At 36.4% G+C, this 17,004-nt stretch overlaps 4 protein-coding genes across 4 annotated transcripts; 3 read left to right on the top strand and 1 right to left on the bottom strand.

The window, feature by feature from the left end:
- Positions 1–1,069: 1,069 nt before the first annotated feature.
- On the top strand, positions 1,070–1,522 carry MONOS_8894 (uncharacterized protein; the record flags this gene model as incomplete). The annotated part of the gene is made up of 1 exon (XM_067879340.1): positions 1,070–1,522. The coding sequence occupies one exon, from the start codon at positions 1,070–1,072 to the stop codon at positions 1,520–1,522; it is 453 nt and encodes a 150-aa protein (XP_067723576.1).
- A 941-nt stretch (positions 1,523–2,463) lies between these two features.
- On the top strand, positions 2,464–3,803 carry MONOS_8895 (uncharacterized protein; the record flags this gene model as incomplete). The annotated part of the gene is made up of 2 exons (XM_067879341.1): positions 2,464–2,961; positions 3,021–3,803. 2 exons carry the CDS (start codon positions 2,464–2,466, stop codon positions 3,801–3,803), a joined length of 1,281 nt encoding a protein of 426 aa, XP_067723575.1.
- A 3,897-nt stretch (positions 3,804–7,700) lies between these two features.
- Positions 7,701–10,113, top strand: MONOS_8896 (uncharacterized protein; the record flags this gene model as incomplete). Its single annotated transcript, XM_067879342.1, has 6 exons — positions 7,701–7,765; positions 7,834–7,965; positions 8,032–8,109; positions 8,179–8,353; positions 8,469–9,405; positions 9,611–10,113. 6 exons carry the CDS (start codon positions 7,701–7,703, stop codon positions 9,724–9,726), a joined length of 1,503 nt encoding a protein of 500 aa, XP_067723574.1. The 3' UTR covers positions 9,727–10,113.
- Positions 10,114–10,183: 70 nt separating this feature from the next.
- On the bottom strand, positions 10,184–15,663 carry MONOS_8897 (uncharacterized protein; the record flags this gene model as incomplete). The annotated part of the gene is made up of 7 exons (XM_067879343.1): positions 10,184–10,871; positions 11,055–11,163; positions 11,505–13,946; positions 14,367–15,139; positions 15,216–15,407; positions 15,452–15,527; positions 15,659–15,663. 7 exons carry the CDS (start codon positions 15,661–15,663, stop codon positions 10,455–10,457), a joined length of 4,014 nt encoding a protein of 1,337 aa, XP_067723573.1. The 3' UTR covers positions 10,184–10,454.
- Positions 15,664–17,004: the final 1,341 nt, after the last annotated feature.

Here is a 17,004-nt window from a genome sequence, read left to right as displayed (position 1 = left end):
CTCCATCACCTTGCCTTCTTTTTTTTTTTTAAACATCTTTGACAATTCCTCTAACTTTTTGTTCTTGCAGACTATCAACCTTCTGATTCATTTGTGGATTTCAATCAACAAAGCTTCTTAAATGAATCAAATATTCTTTCATTCTCATTTCTTCTCCATGGTCAGTTATAAAAGGAATCTTTATTTCATTTTTCATTCATTATTAGTGTGATTGGATAAAAAAAGGAGATTTGAACGAATTTATTTCATTTCATATATTTCTTTTTTTTTCTTTAACACCTTATTCGATGAGCAACAAAAAATGATTTTGTATTCGTTTCATTCAACTTTCGTCAAATTCAGGGATAAGCCTCGTCTTTTATTTTCTTTTCGGAAGCACAAAAGGATTATTCATTCTATTACAAAATGTAGCCAAATTTAAATAGCAATAGAGGTGATTTCGAGTCGAAAAAAGCTGATCAGTCGGAGCGAACTCAAAAAAGGAGGACGATTTTGCCTTTTTTTATTTGGAAGCTGAAAGAGGCGCAGATTAAAAAGAAAGAGTATTAGAGCAATTCTTTTATGAAATGAATGAGCTCAAAAATAGCGTTCGGCAGGTTACACAACGTCACACGCCTTCAATATGTCGGAGAAGATGAAACGATGAGGGAAACTTATTTATTTGAAAAGGCATATTTAACAGAAAATTCTATGAAGCATCCAAATTTACACACATGAAATGATTAATCCATCAAAAGTGTTTTTGAGTCAATTTCTTATATTTTGTGTTTGTGCCTTCTCTTCAAATATCTTCGACTTTGCTATCGTTTGCATATAAATTCACCGACAAGTCAGCTGATGAAATGATTTCTGCCTTATGATCTGCACCTTCTTCAGAAGACACATCACATTGCGCGTGCTCTTGTAGAGAGTCTTTTCCAACTCGCAATACATTGCTTTGATGTCAAGATGACCATCCACGTATTCATTGTCAGCTGTATGCCCGTCGAGAAATATAAACAGATCGACATTCCAATCACCGAATGACTCTGTTCTATCATGTTTAACAACAAAGTTATTCTTCTGGGTGATGCTTTTAATCAAAGCGAAGGAAGATTTGTTCACAGAAGCAACAAAGGACTTACATACAAAATACATATCTCTTCCGACACTCGCCTTGTTAGCTGAAAACATGATATTGGTAATGGAAATGGAGGATTCTGACACTTGTGAATCATCCTTGTACTCGATCATGAGAGCACCGCCTCTTCCTCCAGAACTTGTATCCTCGCTCACAGAGCAGGTGGAGAAGGTTGTGTCCCTCACTGAAAAGGAGTTGGCAGGGGCAGATGAGGCGAATGAGATGCACCCGCCATCTGTGGCAGTCTGTTGGCTCAACTGTTCTGAGTTGATGTTGGTGATGGTGCAGTTGCTGATGGAAAGGGAGAGACAAGTGAATGAGGGAAGAGAAATGAGGGAGTTTTTTGTGCAAAAGAAGAAAATGTGGATAATGAAGAAAGAAGAGTTTATTCAGATGGAGTGAAGAGAAGACTTCACGTGTCTTGGAAGTGATTTCTGATTAATAATAAACAGAAAAGGGATTCGAATAATTTTGGAGTGTAAAGATGAATGAAAAAGAGCTGTTGATGGAAAAGGAAGCAAGATAGATTTGATATCATGACAATTGAGAAAGATAAATGAAATTTATGCTTTTATTGTTTCTATTTCCTGTTGTCTCCCTGACATTTCATGCATTGTTTTCTGATGCATTTTGGCACATAGTTGGATTGAAGACTTTGAAATGAAGTTTCAGCTGAAGAAGAAAGAAAAAAAAACATTGCTTTTTCTATTGAAAAATACAAAATTTCAAACAAATACATCTTTCAAATTCTTTCATCATTTTTTCTTCGAAAAGTTTTGTTCAACATGTTTGTCATCTTTCATTTTATCTTTTTTTATGCGTTTGTAATTATTTCTTTTGATATTTTCACACTATTTTTTTAATTTGAATAAAAATATTCTTTTCTCTCAAAAAATAAACAAGGAATGGTTTTTTATTATTTAAATTACAAATAGAAAAGTGAATTATGTGTTCATTTTGAATAATTGGATATGTCAAAGAATTAAAACTTTGATTTTTTTTGTTATTTGTGTTTTAAAAGATGATCTTTTGGTGAAAACGTAAAAATGAATGAAAAGAAAAGCAGAATGTTCCTTATTATCTGTAAATATTCCTCATTCAACAACAAAATATTTTCAATTATTTTTTTTTCACAAAAAACAATAATTGACAAGTTTTTGGATTCAAAATTAAGAATAAATAAATTTCGATTTTCAATATTATTTGTCAAACATTTTGGATTATTTTCCATATCAACAAGCAGCTCTGATCGTTTAATTAAAATGATCGACAAAGCCCATTAATTGAGCTCTGTTTTAAATATGATAAAGAGTTGCGAATCAACAAATTCTCTAACAAAAGAAATGTTTTCAGAAATGGATTCTGCTGAAGAAGAACAAAGTCTGATGAGAGAAGAGATGAATAAAATGCTGAAGAATATGGAAAAAGAAGAATTGAAGCTATTTTTCTCGAAAGAAGAATTCGATGAAGATTACAAATTGATAGAATTAAAACAGTGTCCTTTTGAAAAAGCCCTAATGTTATTGAAGCATGCTGGATTCGAGAATGCGAAAGAATTTAGAGACCGCCAAATTTTTACGGATGATTCCTTGAAGAAAAGATTTGAGAGGATGATTGCTGAAGAGGGAAAGAAAATAGAGGGAAAGGATGAGAAACTTTTGACTGATCTTTGTGAATGCTATATTTTTTGGCTCTTAGCATATGAAACGATCAGCGATGATCTGCTAGTGATTTGTGTGCGTTGTCTTTTGATAGCTGCATTAAACAAGGAGGAAAGCGAGGAAATTCATAAAGAGGTGGAAATGGCTTTCTTTGCGTTAAGTTACATTGGAGAATATAGTGTATGAGAACCGCCAACTTCATTTTATTTTTTATTTATTCTCTCTCTTTTTTTTTTCAGGATGTTCCAGAAGAATTGTATTTTATGGAAATGATAAAAATCATACAGTATCATCAAGAGCATGAAAATCTTACTCGCCTTGCTTACCAGTCGGCTTGGGAGTTTTTGATCAACAGATTACATAAAAACAAAAATTTGGAAGATATTTTCGTGATTGATCTGCATTTTGTGAAGGAAGCAACAAGAGAATTGAAAGAGCTGACAAGAAGTGTGGATTGGAAGATTAAAGATGAAGACAAAAGAGGGAAAGATAAAGAAGAAACGATGATAATAAAGAGGTGGGTGAGAGTGTTGCAGTCTTATTTTTACTCATGCGATTTGTGGGGTGAAGAGCATGTTGAGCTTGTCAGGGACATTGTTCAGATATTTCGAGCAGGAAATGAATGTGACAGAGAAGTTTGTGATACGTGTGTTGATACATTGACATGGGCAACATTTAACAGAGCTGTGAATATTTATGATCTGCTGAAAAATGGTGCAGCCGAAGTTGTTTTTTCGAAAATGAACAGTTCAAATGAAAAGTTTTTGATAATTGATGATTGCGAGCGCTTTTTCAAGAATGTCTGTGAAAGATTGAATGAGAAGATGGAGAGTGAAAGAGAAGGAGAAAGTGAAAATGAAAGTGAAAAGGCAAAACGAAAAGAGACGAAAAAAAAAGTGATTGAAAAGATGGAAGAGGAAGGATATGAAGATTGCATTGTCAAGATGCGCTATTTTAAAACTGTTGGGATATTTGGCGACCATTTGTTGATTAAAAACATTGAAGATTATTATCTTTGGTGATGAATCATGTGTTTATATCATTTTGTTCATTCATTTATTTTATTTTATTTTATTCTCTCTCTCTCTTTTTTTTTTATTCAGACTTTTAATCGTAAATTGTGAGAGTTACAAAGATTTCTTTTGTTATTCCTCTATCAAATTTTATTTTATTTATTATTTATTTATTTATTTTTTTATATTGGCAGGTGCCTTGGAAACATCTGTGACAATTCTGTTATTTATTGGAGATTTATTTGTTTCATTTTGATTTTGAAAGCTTTTTGAAAGAGAAATCAACACTGTAATTTGTCGATTTTGGTTATTTTTGTTGATGTTTCTATGAATTGTGACGCAAGAATTATTCAAAAGCATTCATTCTCTTTCTGTTGAGTCTTTTTCGTTTTCATTTTTATTTCCCAAATAATCTGTGAAAGCAGTGTTTGCATTTATTTATTTATTTATTGCAAAACAATTTCTTTTTAAACAAGCTTTTCCACAGACAGAATTCCATTGCACAAACACTTTTCGTCAGCCTGTTCATTTTTCAAATAAAATAAAATTAAAAATAAAATAAAATAAACTCAAAATTCATTCAGATGAAAATAATTTGTCCTTCTCATTGACTCATTTCCATCCTCTTTTTCATGGAAAATAAAATAAAATGATAAAAATTGAAATGCATGTCAAAAATAACAAAAAAAAGTTCCTTTTCAACAATTATTCCTTCCCCTTCTGAATTAAAAAAATATGGATTGATTGAGAATTTTTTCCTTTGCCAAATTGTGAGTGCCAAAACAATCTGAGCTGTCCTGTTCTGTTCTGCCTGCCACGTCGTGTGTCAATCCTGAATGAACAAAAAAGGCAGCAGAATGCGATTGAATACACAGCAACATCTGATGCAGCTGCAAGACTGTTGAGCCAGCAGAAGAAGGCGAGTGAAGCATCGACAGAAACAGACCATCCAATTCATCGTCCATTCCGAAGGAGAAAGGAAAAAGCAGATGCAATGGAACAGACACTGCGGATGTCACACATGTCACACATGTCTTTTTGGAGAGCAGAAAGCAGCGAGTTGATTGCTTTCCTTTGCAGTTTGTTGAGCTGAGCCGTCTTTTGCAGCTGAACTGGCTGTGCTTGTGTGTGGCTGAGAGAAAGCAAAGGCTGGGGCATCGCAGCTTCTTTGACAAAAAACAAAGTCGGGCGCCTCACATCATTTTGAATCTGTCATTCCCTTCTGAATGTCCCTTGCTTTGCTCCAACATCGTTCACTTTCTGTTGTTTCTGTTTCTGTTGCTGTTGTCACAAAAATACCTTCGCTCTCATCTTCCCTCTTTCCCTCTTACTTTTCTTTTTCCACCTCCACATTTCTGTTATCAACTGGAATGTGCACAAAAAGCTGTGCTTTTCCCGTCCCTTCCTTCTCTTCCTTCTCTTCTTCTTCTGTTGATTGAATATATTTTATAATCATTCCTCCTTCTCTAAAAATTGAAGAAGAAGAAGAAGAAGAAGAAGAAATAGAAATATAACTTTCTCTCTCTAACTTCTTCTTTTTTGATCTTTTTCTTCTTCTCTTCCTTCTCTTCCTTCTCTTTCTGTTTCAACATAATCTCAACCAGCATTGAAGGATCAATGTGCATATAGAATATCTTGTACCGTTCATCGAAGTTGTGTTTGAAGAGCTCGTCTTGTTCGTAGCTCAGCCAAATGAAATTAGCAGGCATTGCAGCTGAAGATGATAACGATGAAGAGGAAGAAGAGGAAGAAGAAGAAGAAGAAGAAGAAGAAAAATACGAAGGAGAAGAAGAAAAAGGTGAAAAAGAAGAAGAAGGAGGAGAAAGAGAAGGAGAAGAAGAAGAAGAAGAAGAAGAAGAAGAAGAAGAAGAAGAATATGAAGAAGAAGAAGAAGACGAAGAAGAAGAAGAAGAAGAAGAAGAAGAAGAAGAGGAGGAGGAGGAGGAAAAAGAGGAAGAGGAAGAAGAAGAAGGAGAAGGAGAAGGAGAAGGAGAAGGAGAAGAAGAAGAAGAAGGAGAAGAAGAAGAAGAAGAAGAAGAAGAAGAAAAAGAAGAAGAAGATTCAGACGCGTTTCTGTGAAAGTGACTTGTCTCTCTTTTCGATTGGGCTGATTTCCTAGTCTTCACTGTGTTACTTTGTTAATCTTTAGCCATCTTCTCTTTGTTTCATTCATCTTTGTTGATGTGAAGGTCAGAAATGTTTTCCAATAAAAGAATCTCCAAAAGCGATGTCTTTTCGAGTAATGCTCAAAATGAATGGACTTTGTGCAAATTCACTCAATTTACGCTCATTTCGTATCTCAAAGAAGGCGGAAGATGAAGATGAAGCTGAAGAAGATAGTTAAATACGGCAATTGGCAATAAAATATGAAGAAGAAGATGAGCAGATGTTGTGAATAAAATTTCTCTCTCTCTTTCTCTCTCTCTGTTGGCGTGGCTTGTGGTGAATTTGAACCAAAGAAGAAGAAGTCAGCAGCATTTCCAGCAGAATATTCGGCAAAACAAGAACCGCCAAAATTAACAGTACTTTCAGTAAAAACATTTTATTGTTGAATGAAACATCCATTGGCCATTGAAATGTTTCTGATGCAACTGGTGCACTAACAGATGGAATGACTTCGATGCAGATAAATCTTCGACTGATGTATTTTCACAACGTTTTCCTGTCGATTCAGCTGAACATGCAATTTTTATTCGCTTTTTTCATCCCTTTGTCTTCTCACCAGAGTTGATCTGGGTTCACAAACAAAAAAATGAAAGGCCCTCTCAAAAAAGTTGTCTTACGCCATCCAAATTGAAGTTCTAAGAATTTGTCCATCTGAGTTGCTGTTGTGAAAATTAAATGTCTTCTCTATCATCTTCAAAGTCATCTTATATTTCGCTTTTTCAGCAACCTAAATGAAAAAACAATAATCACTTCAAAATAAATAACAATAACAAACCTTCAGAATAAATTTAAAAGTCAATATCTATATTTTATTCCATTGACACCAGCTTTCTTAATTTCATTTCACTATTCCTTCCGTTTTCAAGTTCCTCATCTTTTGATTCGCAAATCATCCTTTCCATCAATTGTTTCTCCATCAAGTGCATCGATTTCTTGCTCTTCTGAAAAATGTGAAATTTATGCATTTTGCTCAAATTCCACCCTCATCATTGAAAAATATCCTGTTTTTCATCAAAAAATATCATCTCCAATTCCCTTCCCAATTCCTTCACCCTGGGCACTTTTCGTTTGAATTCGCTCTCCCAACTCGTTGGTCACCCTTCATAACGAGATATCCAGCTTTCATTCATTTTCATTAATTTCCATCTACTGCGCTGAAAACAATGCATATCAACAATATTCGAAATTTCAAAAAAAAAACTTTATTATCAATTAACTTCAAACCTCTCTTCTCCAATAAACTTGTCAAGCAGAACTTTCCAAGCAGCAACAATTTTCAAAATTCAGAACAAAAGCAAAAGGAGCAGAAGTACTGTTTGTTATATTGCATACAAAAGCATGCATTCTTTTGTGACAAAAAAGAAATCGATTTTTTCTTTACAATGAAAGCAAATGAATACTTGTTCCACAACATTTTCTCATAAAGACGTATTTTTAATAATTGACTGAATCATGAATTTATTTGTATTTGCAAATTCATCTTTTCTAAAAGATGGAATTGTTTTGAAGATAGAGCGTTTGGATTAATTTAAAAATTTATTCAAATTGTTTCAAATAAAATGATTGGACGACCATTAATTCAAAAAAAAAATGTCACAATTTTATTTTTTCAGATAACTCAAAGTATTTACAATCATGAACTATTTGTGATTGAATAATAATGAATATTTGTTTATAAAGTATTTGATCTAAATGATCTAATCCGTAATCCAGGCATTCATTTCAAATTTCTATTTTGAAATGGATTCTTCGAAGTCTGAAGGAAAAGAAACAACAGATGGCCCAGTCATACCATTTCCTAAAAGGTATTAGAATGCGCTTATTTAAAATAGAAGCTTTTATTTGTTTCAATTGCGCTGTGTCTGTGCTTCAGTTTCAAAACATTGGAAATACTGTTTGGATCTGTGTTGCAATATCAGCTGCAATGGAGGATATCACACAATGTGTTTGCCCCGCATGTGAAGTTTTCAGAGCTGAAAAAGCCCGTTGAAGCGAGCTGCAAGCAGTTTGGCGAATTTTTTCTTTTTTTCTTCATTTTGACATGAAAACAATTAAACATTAAACTCTGCAGCTCTCTTACCCCAGAGATCATCGAAAAGTTCAAAACAATCTTGCCAGGTGCAATTTCAACAAAGAAACTTGACGGACAGTTTGCCATTTTGTTTTTGACATGTTCAAGAATTTGCTTTTTTTTTTGTCTGGTTAATTTGTTGGCCAGGAGCAGCGAAATGGCTGGAAGCGATTTTTTTGTTGAATTTGGCTTTCGGAAGCAGAAAGTGCCAGAAAGCAAAGTGAAGATGATGTGGATACAAACAGGATTGGATTCAGATCAAAATGAGCTGAAAACTCGATTTCACAGCGCTTTGCAGGAAATACTGTTGCGGGACTTTGAGGTATGAATCTCATTATTGTTTGTTTCTGCAACTGGTTTTTTGCAATCAAAATTTCATTTTGTTCTATTCTTGTTGCTTTTTGTGAATCAAATGAATCATCTGTTTGCCAAATAAGAAATTCAAGGAAACGCAAATGGGCGGTCTTGCGTTGAATGAAAAGCAATCATCGCGCTTGTCAAATGCTGTTCTGAAGAAGTATTCAGATTCCATCAAAAACGATATTTACTGCCCAGAAATACCATCTAGCAAACAGAGTGAAACGAACAGGAAAGACACATTGGAGACTCAAGAACAAAATTTATCTTCAGTTCAATTTCTTTCGCCTGCAAACAGCAAGCCTTCGACTGTTGGTGCGATTCTATCTCCTCTGAGAAGGCCTTCTTCGCTTCGCAGCCCGATTTCGATACAATCTCCAGCTGCTCTTCCATCGCCTGCTTCGATCTTTGCAAACTTCCTTTCACAGAACTTGAGCACTCCTTTGCCGAGTCGGCTAACTCCTGGGCGGCACTTCCAGAATGACAGCCTCGAATGGGCTGAAAATGAAAGCGAGCCTTTTTCTCCGTTCCGCACAAACAAATCGGTCACAGCGAATTCAGAGAACAAAAAAGAAAAGATGCAATTGGGAGAGAAGCTGCCATCAGCATACGGAAAGCCTTCTCTTTCCTCTGCCTTCGACACTTCTCTGTTAATCACTCCATCGAAGCGTGGCGCATTGGGAGAACTGTCTTTGGGCCAAGCAGCAGGCGATGCTGAGACAGATGCCAAAACAGAGGCGAAAGGGCAGCTGCAGTCGTCGTTGTGTCTGTGTGTGTCAGGCGGCGATCCGATTTTGGACGGGCTGAGCATCCCGCTGAAAGGGCTGATGGAGCAAATTGGGCGGCAGAGCGACGAGGCGCAGAAGGAGCGGCAGCGGCAGGCGAAAGAGAGGCAGCAGAAGGAGAAGGAGGAGAAGGAGAAGGTGCGACTCTTTCTGATAGAGCAGCGGATGGTGGGGAAGGTGAGCGAGGTGAGCGGAAGAATCAACAAGTTCATGCAGAACGCGATTAGCACAGGTATTTTAATGAATTTTTTTAATGTGAGAGGGACATTTGGGATGCGGTGTTTAATATTGAAATTCACAAAATTATTTTCTTGTGGGAATGATTATTAACATATTAATTTTGTTTATTTTTTTTTTTTTTTCATTTCTTTAATATTCTTTTGTTTTCTTTTATATGTGTATTTTTTAAATGGTCCAATGCTTGATGATTTACTCAGCTGCAATTGCTGAATATGTTCGAGCGATTGGAAAAGAGAAGCCGTTTTCGCTGAGGTGCTACAACGGAGAACTGATTCTGTCTCAAGATTTTGGCTATTGTAATCTTCTGCGCTGAAAAAAGGAATGAAAGAAAAATAAAAAGGAATGAAAGAAAAATGAAACAGAAAAACGAAGTTTTTTTAAACTTTTTCATGTCTTTCCAGCTGGTTTTGCTGGATCGTTGCAGAGGGACAGTTGAGAAGCAGATTGATTGGCAAGAATTATTATATTAACTAAACAATCACCAACAAATACAATGAGCCATTGATGAAGATTCTCTGAACAGGAACACATTTGAGAAAGAAATGACAATGTGAAGCTATATTGGACCAATTGGAAAAGTTGTATTTTAATAATATATGATAAGCATTTTGAGAGCCTTGAAGCTGAAATTTTAAAAGATACATATTCTCTTTTTCAATTATTGAAATTTTTATGTTTGGAATCAATAAAGAACATTAACGATGATAAATTACAAACCTTATTTTAACCAAACAAAACTCACACAAAAACTGAAGAGACTGAAAAATGAATTCTCAATAAAACAGTTTTATTTTCCTTTACAAAATGAAAAATCAACCTTTCAAAGAAAAAAAAAACAAAAATGCAATTAAAAACAATTTGAAGTGGAATAATTGTAAAATTGTTGTTTAAATGGTCCTATCCAAATGAACCGCCCACTTGTTAATGCGTCAAAGCATGTTATCACTTTCCAGTTACGCAAACTCATCTTTATTTATCCATCATAATGTGCTCTTTCTTTCTTTCTTTTTTTCTCTTTCACACACACACACACACACATATTCATCTCCTCTTCCGCATCGCCATCATCTGCGACGGTGTCATCCCCAGCTCCTCCATCCGGTCCTTCCGCATCATCTGCGCCTGCCGCAGCCCGTCTGCCATCATCCGCCTGTGCGGAATCTGCATCCTCGCCCCGTCTGCTCCTCCCATCCCATTCGTTCTATTCACCCCACTTCCTCCGCCTGCCCCGTTGGCCCCACCGCTCTTCAGCCGGAACCTGATAAGCTCGTCAATCACCCCTTCAGTCTCCAGCCGCCCTGGCTTGTTTCGCCTTTGTTTGGGGTGCCGTTGGCTCTGAAAAGTGGAATTGGGTGAAAACTGTGTGTTTGTGTTGGCGCGGGGAGAAGGGCGGAAGGGAGAGTAAGCTGAAGAGTGCTGGGGAGAGGAAAGAGGAGAAGAAGAGGATGGGTTGTGGTGCTGTTGGGATGTAGAAAGAGTGAGAGATAGAAAGAGAAAGAGAAGGGTGATGAGATAGGAGAGATTAAAATGAAAGAAGAAGAAAAATAAATAAAAGATAAATAAATAAAACAAAAAAAAAATATTTATTTATTTATTTTATTTTTATTAAAGCATCAATAATAAAAAATTCTTAATACATACTCTGTATTTGCTGAGTCTCTTGTCGTGCTCTTCCAGAATTGCATCGACATTCGACAGAACATCGTCAGCCATTCCTCGCAGCGTCTTCGCTTCTGCTGTTTGGCTGTGGCTATAAAAAGAAAAAGAAAGAAAAAAGAAAAGAAAAAATAAAAAAGTAAAAAAGAAAAAAAGAAAAAGATAAGATTTATTCATCAAATGAGATAAAACAGGAGGAGGAGGAAGAAGAGGCATTTTTGTGAAAAGTGAAATCATATTAAAAATAGAGAGAATGTTTACAGTTGAACATACAAAAATATGAATAAAATAAGCAAAAAAAAGAAAAAAAGAAAAAAAGAAAAAAAGAAAGAAAGAAAGAAAGAAAAGAAAAGAAAAGAAAAGAAAAGAAAAGAAAAAAGCAAAAAACATTAACATCAACAAATAGTCTTTTTATCTTCATCTCCCAACACACACCCGCAGGAGCACACGAACACGTTCTGTGAGAACGCCACGAACTTCACCGTCGTCGGCGGATGAGCAATCTTCTTCAGCTCGAAATAGCGTGCAACCACAGGCGACATCGTGTTGATGCTGAAATGCGCATGCTGTGTCATCTTCTTCCCACACACATCACACACAGCCAGATTGGCTAAGTTGGAGAACGGAACGGAAGAGTTGGAAGCATTGGACGGGTTGCTGATGAGGGAAACGTCGGAATAGAAGGAGGAAGAGGAAGAGGAATCAGAAGAAGAAGAAGAGGAAGAAGAAGAAGAAGAAGAAGAAAGAGATTGGGGTGAAATGGAAGAAGAAGAAGAAGAAGATGATGATGATGATGATGAAGTGGAAGTGTTGTGAATCGGAGGAAGTTTCACGCTTCTGCTGTTTGTCTTCTGCGAAGGCGCAAAACTGAACTTTGCTCTCTTTTTATTCGCTCTGTTGTTATCTTCAAGCAAAATGTTCTCATCTTTCTCTTTCTCTCTTTCTCTTTCTCTCTCTTTCTCTCTCCTATACCCTCCTCCAGCAGTGCCAGAAGTATTCGTCGTTGCCAAAGAGGAGGAAGAAGAAGAATTTGAAGAAGAAGCTCCAATAAACCCAGTCCCCATCTGATTGACTGGAAAGATCCCGCTGTTTCTCCGTGTGACTCTGCCCGTCTGCGCTGCTGAACGCGAATAATCGTCGTCTCCATTGTAACTCATTCCCCCTCCACTTCCTCCTCTACTTCCAATTCCTCCTCCTCTGCTTCCTATTCCTCCTCCTATTCCTCCTCCTCCTCTGCTTCCTCTGCTTCCTCTGCTCCCCGCCCGGCTGCTTGCCAAATCTGCCCCCAATTCCCCGCTCATCACACGCATCCTCGTTCTCTTCTCTTTTTCTCTTTCTCTCTCTCTCTCTCTCTCTCTTTCTCTCTCTCTCTCTTTCTCCCTCACCGCCTCATCCAGCTTATCCACAGCGCAGTCGATGTGATCAATAAGCCCCGCCACATACTCATCCATCTCCCTCATCTCGCGTATCGCTTCTTCTTCCTCCTCTTCGCGCGCTATTCGGTCAGCAAACAGTCGATCAGCTTCGATTTCGACAGATTGTGGGGTGGTTGAAGTGTCTGGGAGAGAAGAAGAGGAGGAAAAAGAAGAGGAAGATGATGTGTTTTCTTCTCCAATACTAATATTACTGTTGCTATTGATACTGCTGTTTAATTGAAGTGCTCCAATCGTTCTTTCCTTTGGTGTTGTAGCCAAAGTTGATTGAACTGCCTCGTTTTCTGTGTGTTGTGCTGATTCTAACGAGGAAAGAGAAGAAGAAGCAGAAGAAGCAGAAGCAATTAAGCTTGTGTCTGATAACTTATTCGTCAAAGATTGCTGCGGATTTTTATCTTTTTCTGTGGTTTTTCCTTTGTCATTCAACTTCCCAGTGAATTTCCCCACATTCACATTGTCTTTCCTTTCCTTCGCTTTGCTTCCTCCCCTCATCAACACTGCAAAGCCTGCTCCTCCCTTTAAGTTACTCCCTCCTCTTTCTCTTCCTCCTCCTCCATAACTTCCAATTCCTCCTCCGCTCATCTTCCCCTCCTTCCTGCCGACAGCTGCTGCATACTGCTTCAGCTGCGGGTTCACATTCACCACGACAAACGGCCCTTGCCACGTGGGCTTGAAGCCTCGGAACATCTGAGTCAGAGCAGAATACACAGACTGATTGAAACAAGAATCAAAACTCTTTTCAGGAAAGCAGTTGGAGAAGCAGTTGACCACGACGACTGTCAGGATCTCCACAAACTGCTCCACAAAACCTTCTCTGTAGGCGTCGCTCACATCCAGAAAGACAGAGACAAACTGCAAAGCGATGCGGTCGAAGAGGCAGCGAGTCGATTTCTTGTTGGAAGAAGGCAAGGCACCCACGTCCAACAGGAGGAAGCGCCGCTTCTCGTCTTCGGTGCGCTTTTCGAAGTCGATGTCGAATTCGTCGTCTTCTTCGTCGTCGAATTCGCCTTTTTGAGGAAGTGAGAGGGATTGTGAAGATTGTTCGGTTTGTGTGGCGTCTTGCTCTTTATGTTGTTCTTTTATTTCTTCTTCTTTTCTTCCTCTTTCTCCTCCTTCTCGTCTGTTAACCCTTTCCAGATAATCTTTTTCTTCTTTATAATCTTCTTCATATTCTTCTTCATCTTCATCTTCAAATTCGTCTTCGTTGTCTTCTTCTTCTTCTTCTTCTCTTTCGTGAATCGCTCCCAATTCTTCTTGTTCATCAGAATATCTTCCTCTTTCTCTCCCTCTTCCTCTTTCTCTTCCTTTTCCTTTTCTCTCTCTTCTTCTTTCTCTTCTTCCCCCACTCAACTCAAATTTTTCTTCATTTTCTCTCTCTTTTTGGCTTTTATAGCTTCTTCCTCTTTCTTTTGGTGGAGAATTCGATTGAGAAGGCGAGCGACTTCTTCGGAAAAAAAAGCACAGAAAAATGTTGATAAATAACAGGAAAAGAAAGAGAAAACGGAAAAATTGAATAAACGAAAAGTAAAAAGAAATAAATAAATAAATATAAAAGAGAGAAAGAAAGAAAGAAATTAACATTTTCATTTAAAAAATGAAGGTTAATAGCAAACAATTCGTGAGAAAACAATGTGTTAAATTAAAAAGGAAAAAATTAAATCTGAACAAATACATAAATACATAAATAATAAATATTTTTAATCCAAGCAACATTAAACGTTATCATCAAATCACTGACTCTCTCTCTCTCTCTCTCTCTCTTTCTTTCTTTCTTTCTTTCTTTCTTTCTTTCTTTCTTTCTTTCTTTCTTTCTTTCTTTCTTTCTTTCTTTCTTTCTCCCCCTCTCCCCAACACACACACATACCCCATCCTCCTCCCGTATCCCTTCAGCGAATACGGCAGTTCCCTCTCCGGCAGCGGCTGCGGGTCGTGGTTGTGCAGCGTTATCCACCTTCCCCCGACCATCAGTCTTGCCTGCACCAGCTCTGCCTCTCTCTTCTTCTCCCGCTCGGCCTTCTCCTGCAACCGCCGCTCGCGCCCGCGCACCCGCTCCATCAGCCAGAACCCGCGGTCGTCGCGGACAGCGGGCGGAGACAATGAAGAAGTGGATGTGAATGTGGATGTGGAAGTTGAGGTGGAAGAAGAGGAAGAGGAAGAGGAAGAGGAAGAGGAAGAGGAAGAGGAAGAGGAAGAGGAAGAGGAAGAGTAAGAGGAAGAGTAAGAGGAAGAGTAAGAGGAAGATGAAGAGGAAGAGGAAGAGGAAGAGGAAGAGTAAGAGGAAGATGAAGAGGAAGATGAAGAGGCAGTTGATGAATTAGCACTTGGTGCGGCAGACATGCTGCTAAGCTGGTTGGATGTGGTCGAAGAGAATTGAGTGGAAGTCGACTGTGGAAGTGCAGAGCATTGTGCAAAAAGCGAAGTGGGAGTTGTGGATGATGGAGGGGTTAGCGATGGAGTGTTCTGAACTGAGTCGTGAAGTGAAGGCAGTACCCCTGACATACTCCTCGGCTGCTCAGCTGTTTCTTTTTCTTTCTCAATATCTGCTTCTTGCTCCTTTTTCTGTTGTCTTTTTAATTCATATAAAAATACATCAAGTGGGTTGTGTGGACTCTTCTCTTTCTTTTTTATGACTGATTCCTGTTTGTGATAAAATAAGTTTAAAAAAAAAATCAGAAAAAGAACAATATTACTGCAAATATAATTGCATGCACACCCCGTATTTGAAAAGAAAAATAAACCAAAAAGTGTCTTGGACAATTTCAAGTCCTTCTTTTGTTTTAAAAAAAACCAAATATTCCTGTGGATAAAAATCGCAAAGATGATCGAGAAGTTGAAATATAAGATTATTCATAGGTTCTGGAAGGGCCACTGTGGTCGTTTGTGCAAAACCTTCTGCTTGTGCTTCCTGAAAAAATGAATTAAATGTTGAAAAAACGAGAAAAGAGATACCTCAATAGCAGCTGAAAAAGCATTTTGATGAATAGCACTGAATGCAGATGGGGTTGATTTTTGCGACAACAATTTGCTGATATGTTGCAAAATCAATTAAAATTTTAAAATTTATCAAAACATCAAAATGAAAAGTTAAACAAAAGTAATTGTATTTCAATCATAAATTTTTAACATATATAAAAATGTGTGCTGTTAATAATAAACCTCATAAAGCTGCCAATGCGATTAAATCTCTTTATAATCTCAACAGTTGATTATCAGATCACCGAGTGACTATAATAATTTAAATTGATTGACTGGTGACAACTTCAAAAGTTGTTTTTTTGGTTGATAGTTGAGTTAAACAAGGGTTCAGCGAATAAGCGAAATTTTTTTTTTAGCAATTTATAATTGTTGCCTTGTCAGAAAACTACTCAAAGATAGTGCAGAAATGAACCGGACATAGCAAAAAATTCCGGACAAAATCGATTTCTCAATAACTGCAAAAGAAGAAATTCTAATTATTATCCTCCAAACGTATCTTATATATGTTAATACTTTTGGAATTTTAGGTGGCACATTATTTTTGAAATCATAACTTTTTTCGGGGTGTTTCTTTAACAAATAAAAACTATTATTATTTGTGAAAATAATTTGAGTATTGACTTATTTCAACTAATTTGTCAATGTTTTATTTCTTTTTTCAACAGATTTTTGCAACAAAAATGAAAATGTTAAAATGAACCATAATAAAAAGCGTTTATTCAAAAATTAGATAAAATCCAATTTTCATTAAATGAGAACTCGCTTGATATAAGCAATAAAAGTCTGTGTTTTTCATAAATGTCATTCTTAGCATTTTCGATAAATAAACAATGACACTGTTCAAAAAATGTTGAAAAAGTTGATATTTTTTCAATAAATAATTAATAAATATTTCATCTATTTTAACTGTGTATAATTTAAACATTATCAGCAATCATCATATTGCAAAGGATTGAAAATATGACTTAATGATTTGAAGCAAAATCAATCTTTTTAATATTTTTTCTCTTATTTCATCATTATTTGGTTTCATCAAATTACAGTTATTGACAATTTATTGTGAAATGAGATAAACACTTTTTCGTTGCAAGCTGATTAATATATAATACATTCTTGAAAGATGAAATACATTAAAGTGAACTTTATCATTAATGACTCACATAACATATATTTTGGTGAGAGTCATCTAAAACAATAAGTTTGAATTGATCTTTTTAAAAGAAGATAATTTGAACTTTTTAGGTCATATAATAACAAAAAACCATTCAAGTTATACGCTTACACGGATGATGAATGATTTGAGAACAGCGCTTTTAATCTGGAACGTTCATTTTATCATTTTATTACAGAAATGATCCAATTGTTAAGAGAATCTTATGATGAGAAATCTTGAACCTGTGCGATTTAAAAAGTGAATACGTTTTGCTTTTTTTATCCAAAAAACGAATAAAGGAGTATTTAAAGGACTGAGAAAATTTTTATGGAAAATTATAATTCGTTCAAAAGTTGAATGATTCATATCTGCA

Source organism: Monocercomonoides exilis, assembly GCF_001643675.1.
Source record: "Monocercomonoides exilis strain PA203 chromosome Unknown scaffold36-1065637, whole genome shotgun sequence".
In the NCBI taxonomy this organism is placed as follows: domain Eukaryota; phylum Preaxostyla; order Oxymonadida; family Polymastigidae; genus Monocercomonoides; species Monocercomonoides exilis.
This window is presented reverse-complemented; position numbering and strand designations above follow the sequence as displayed.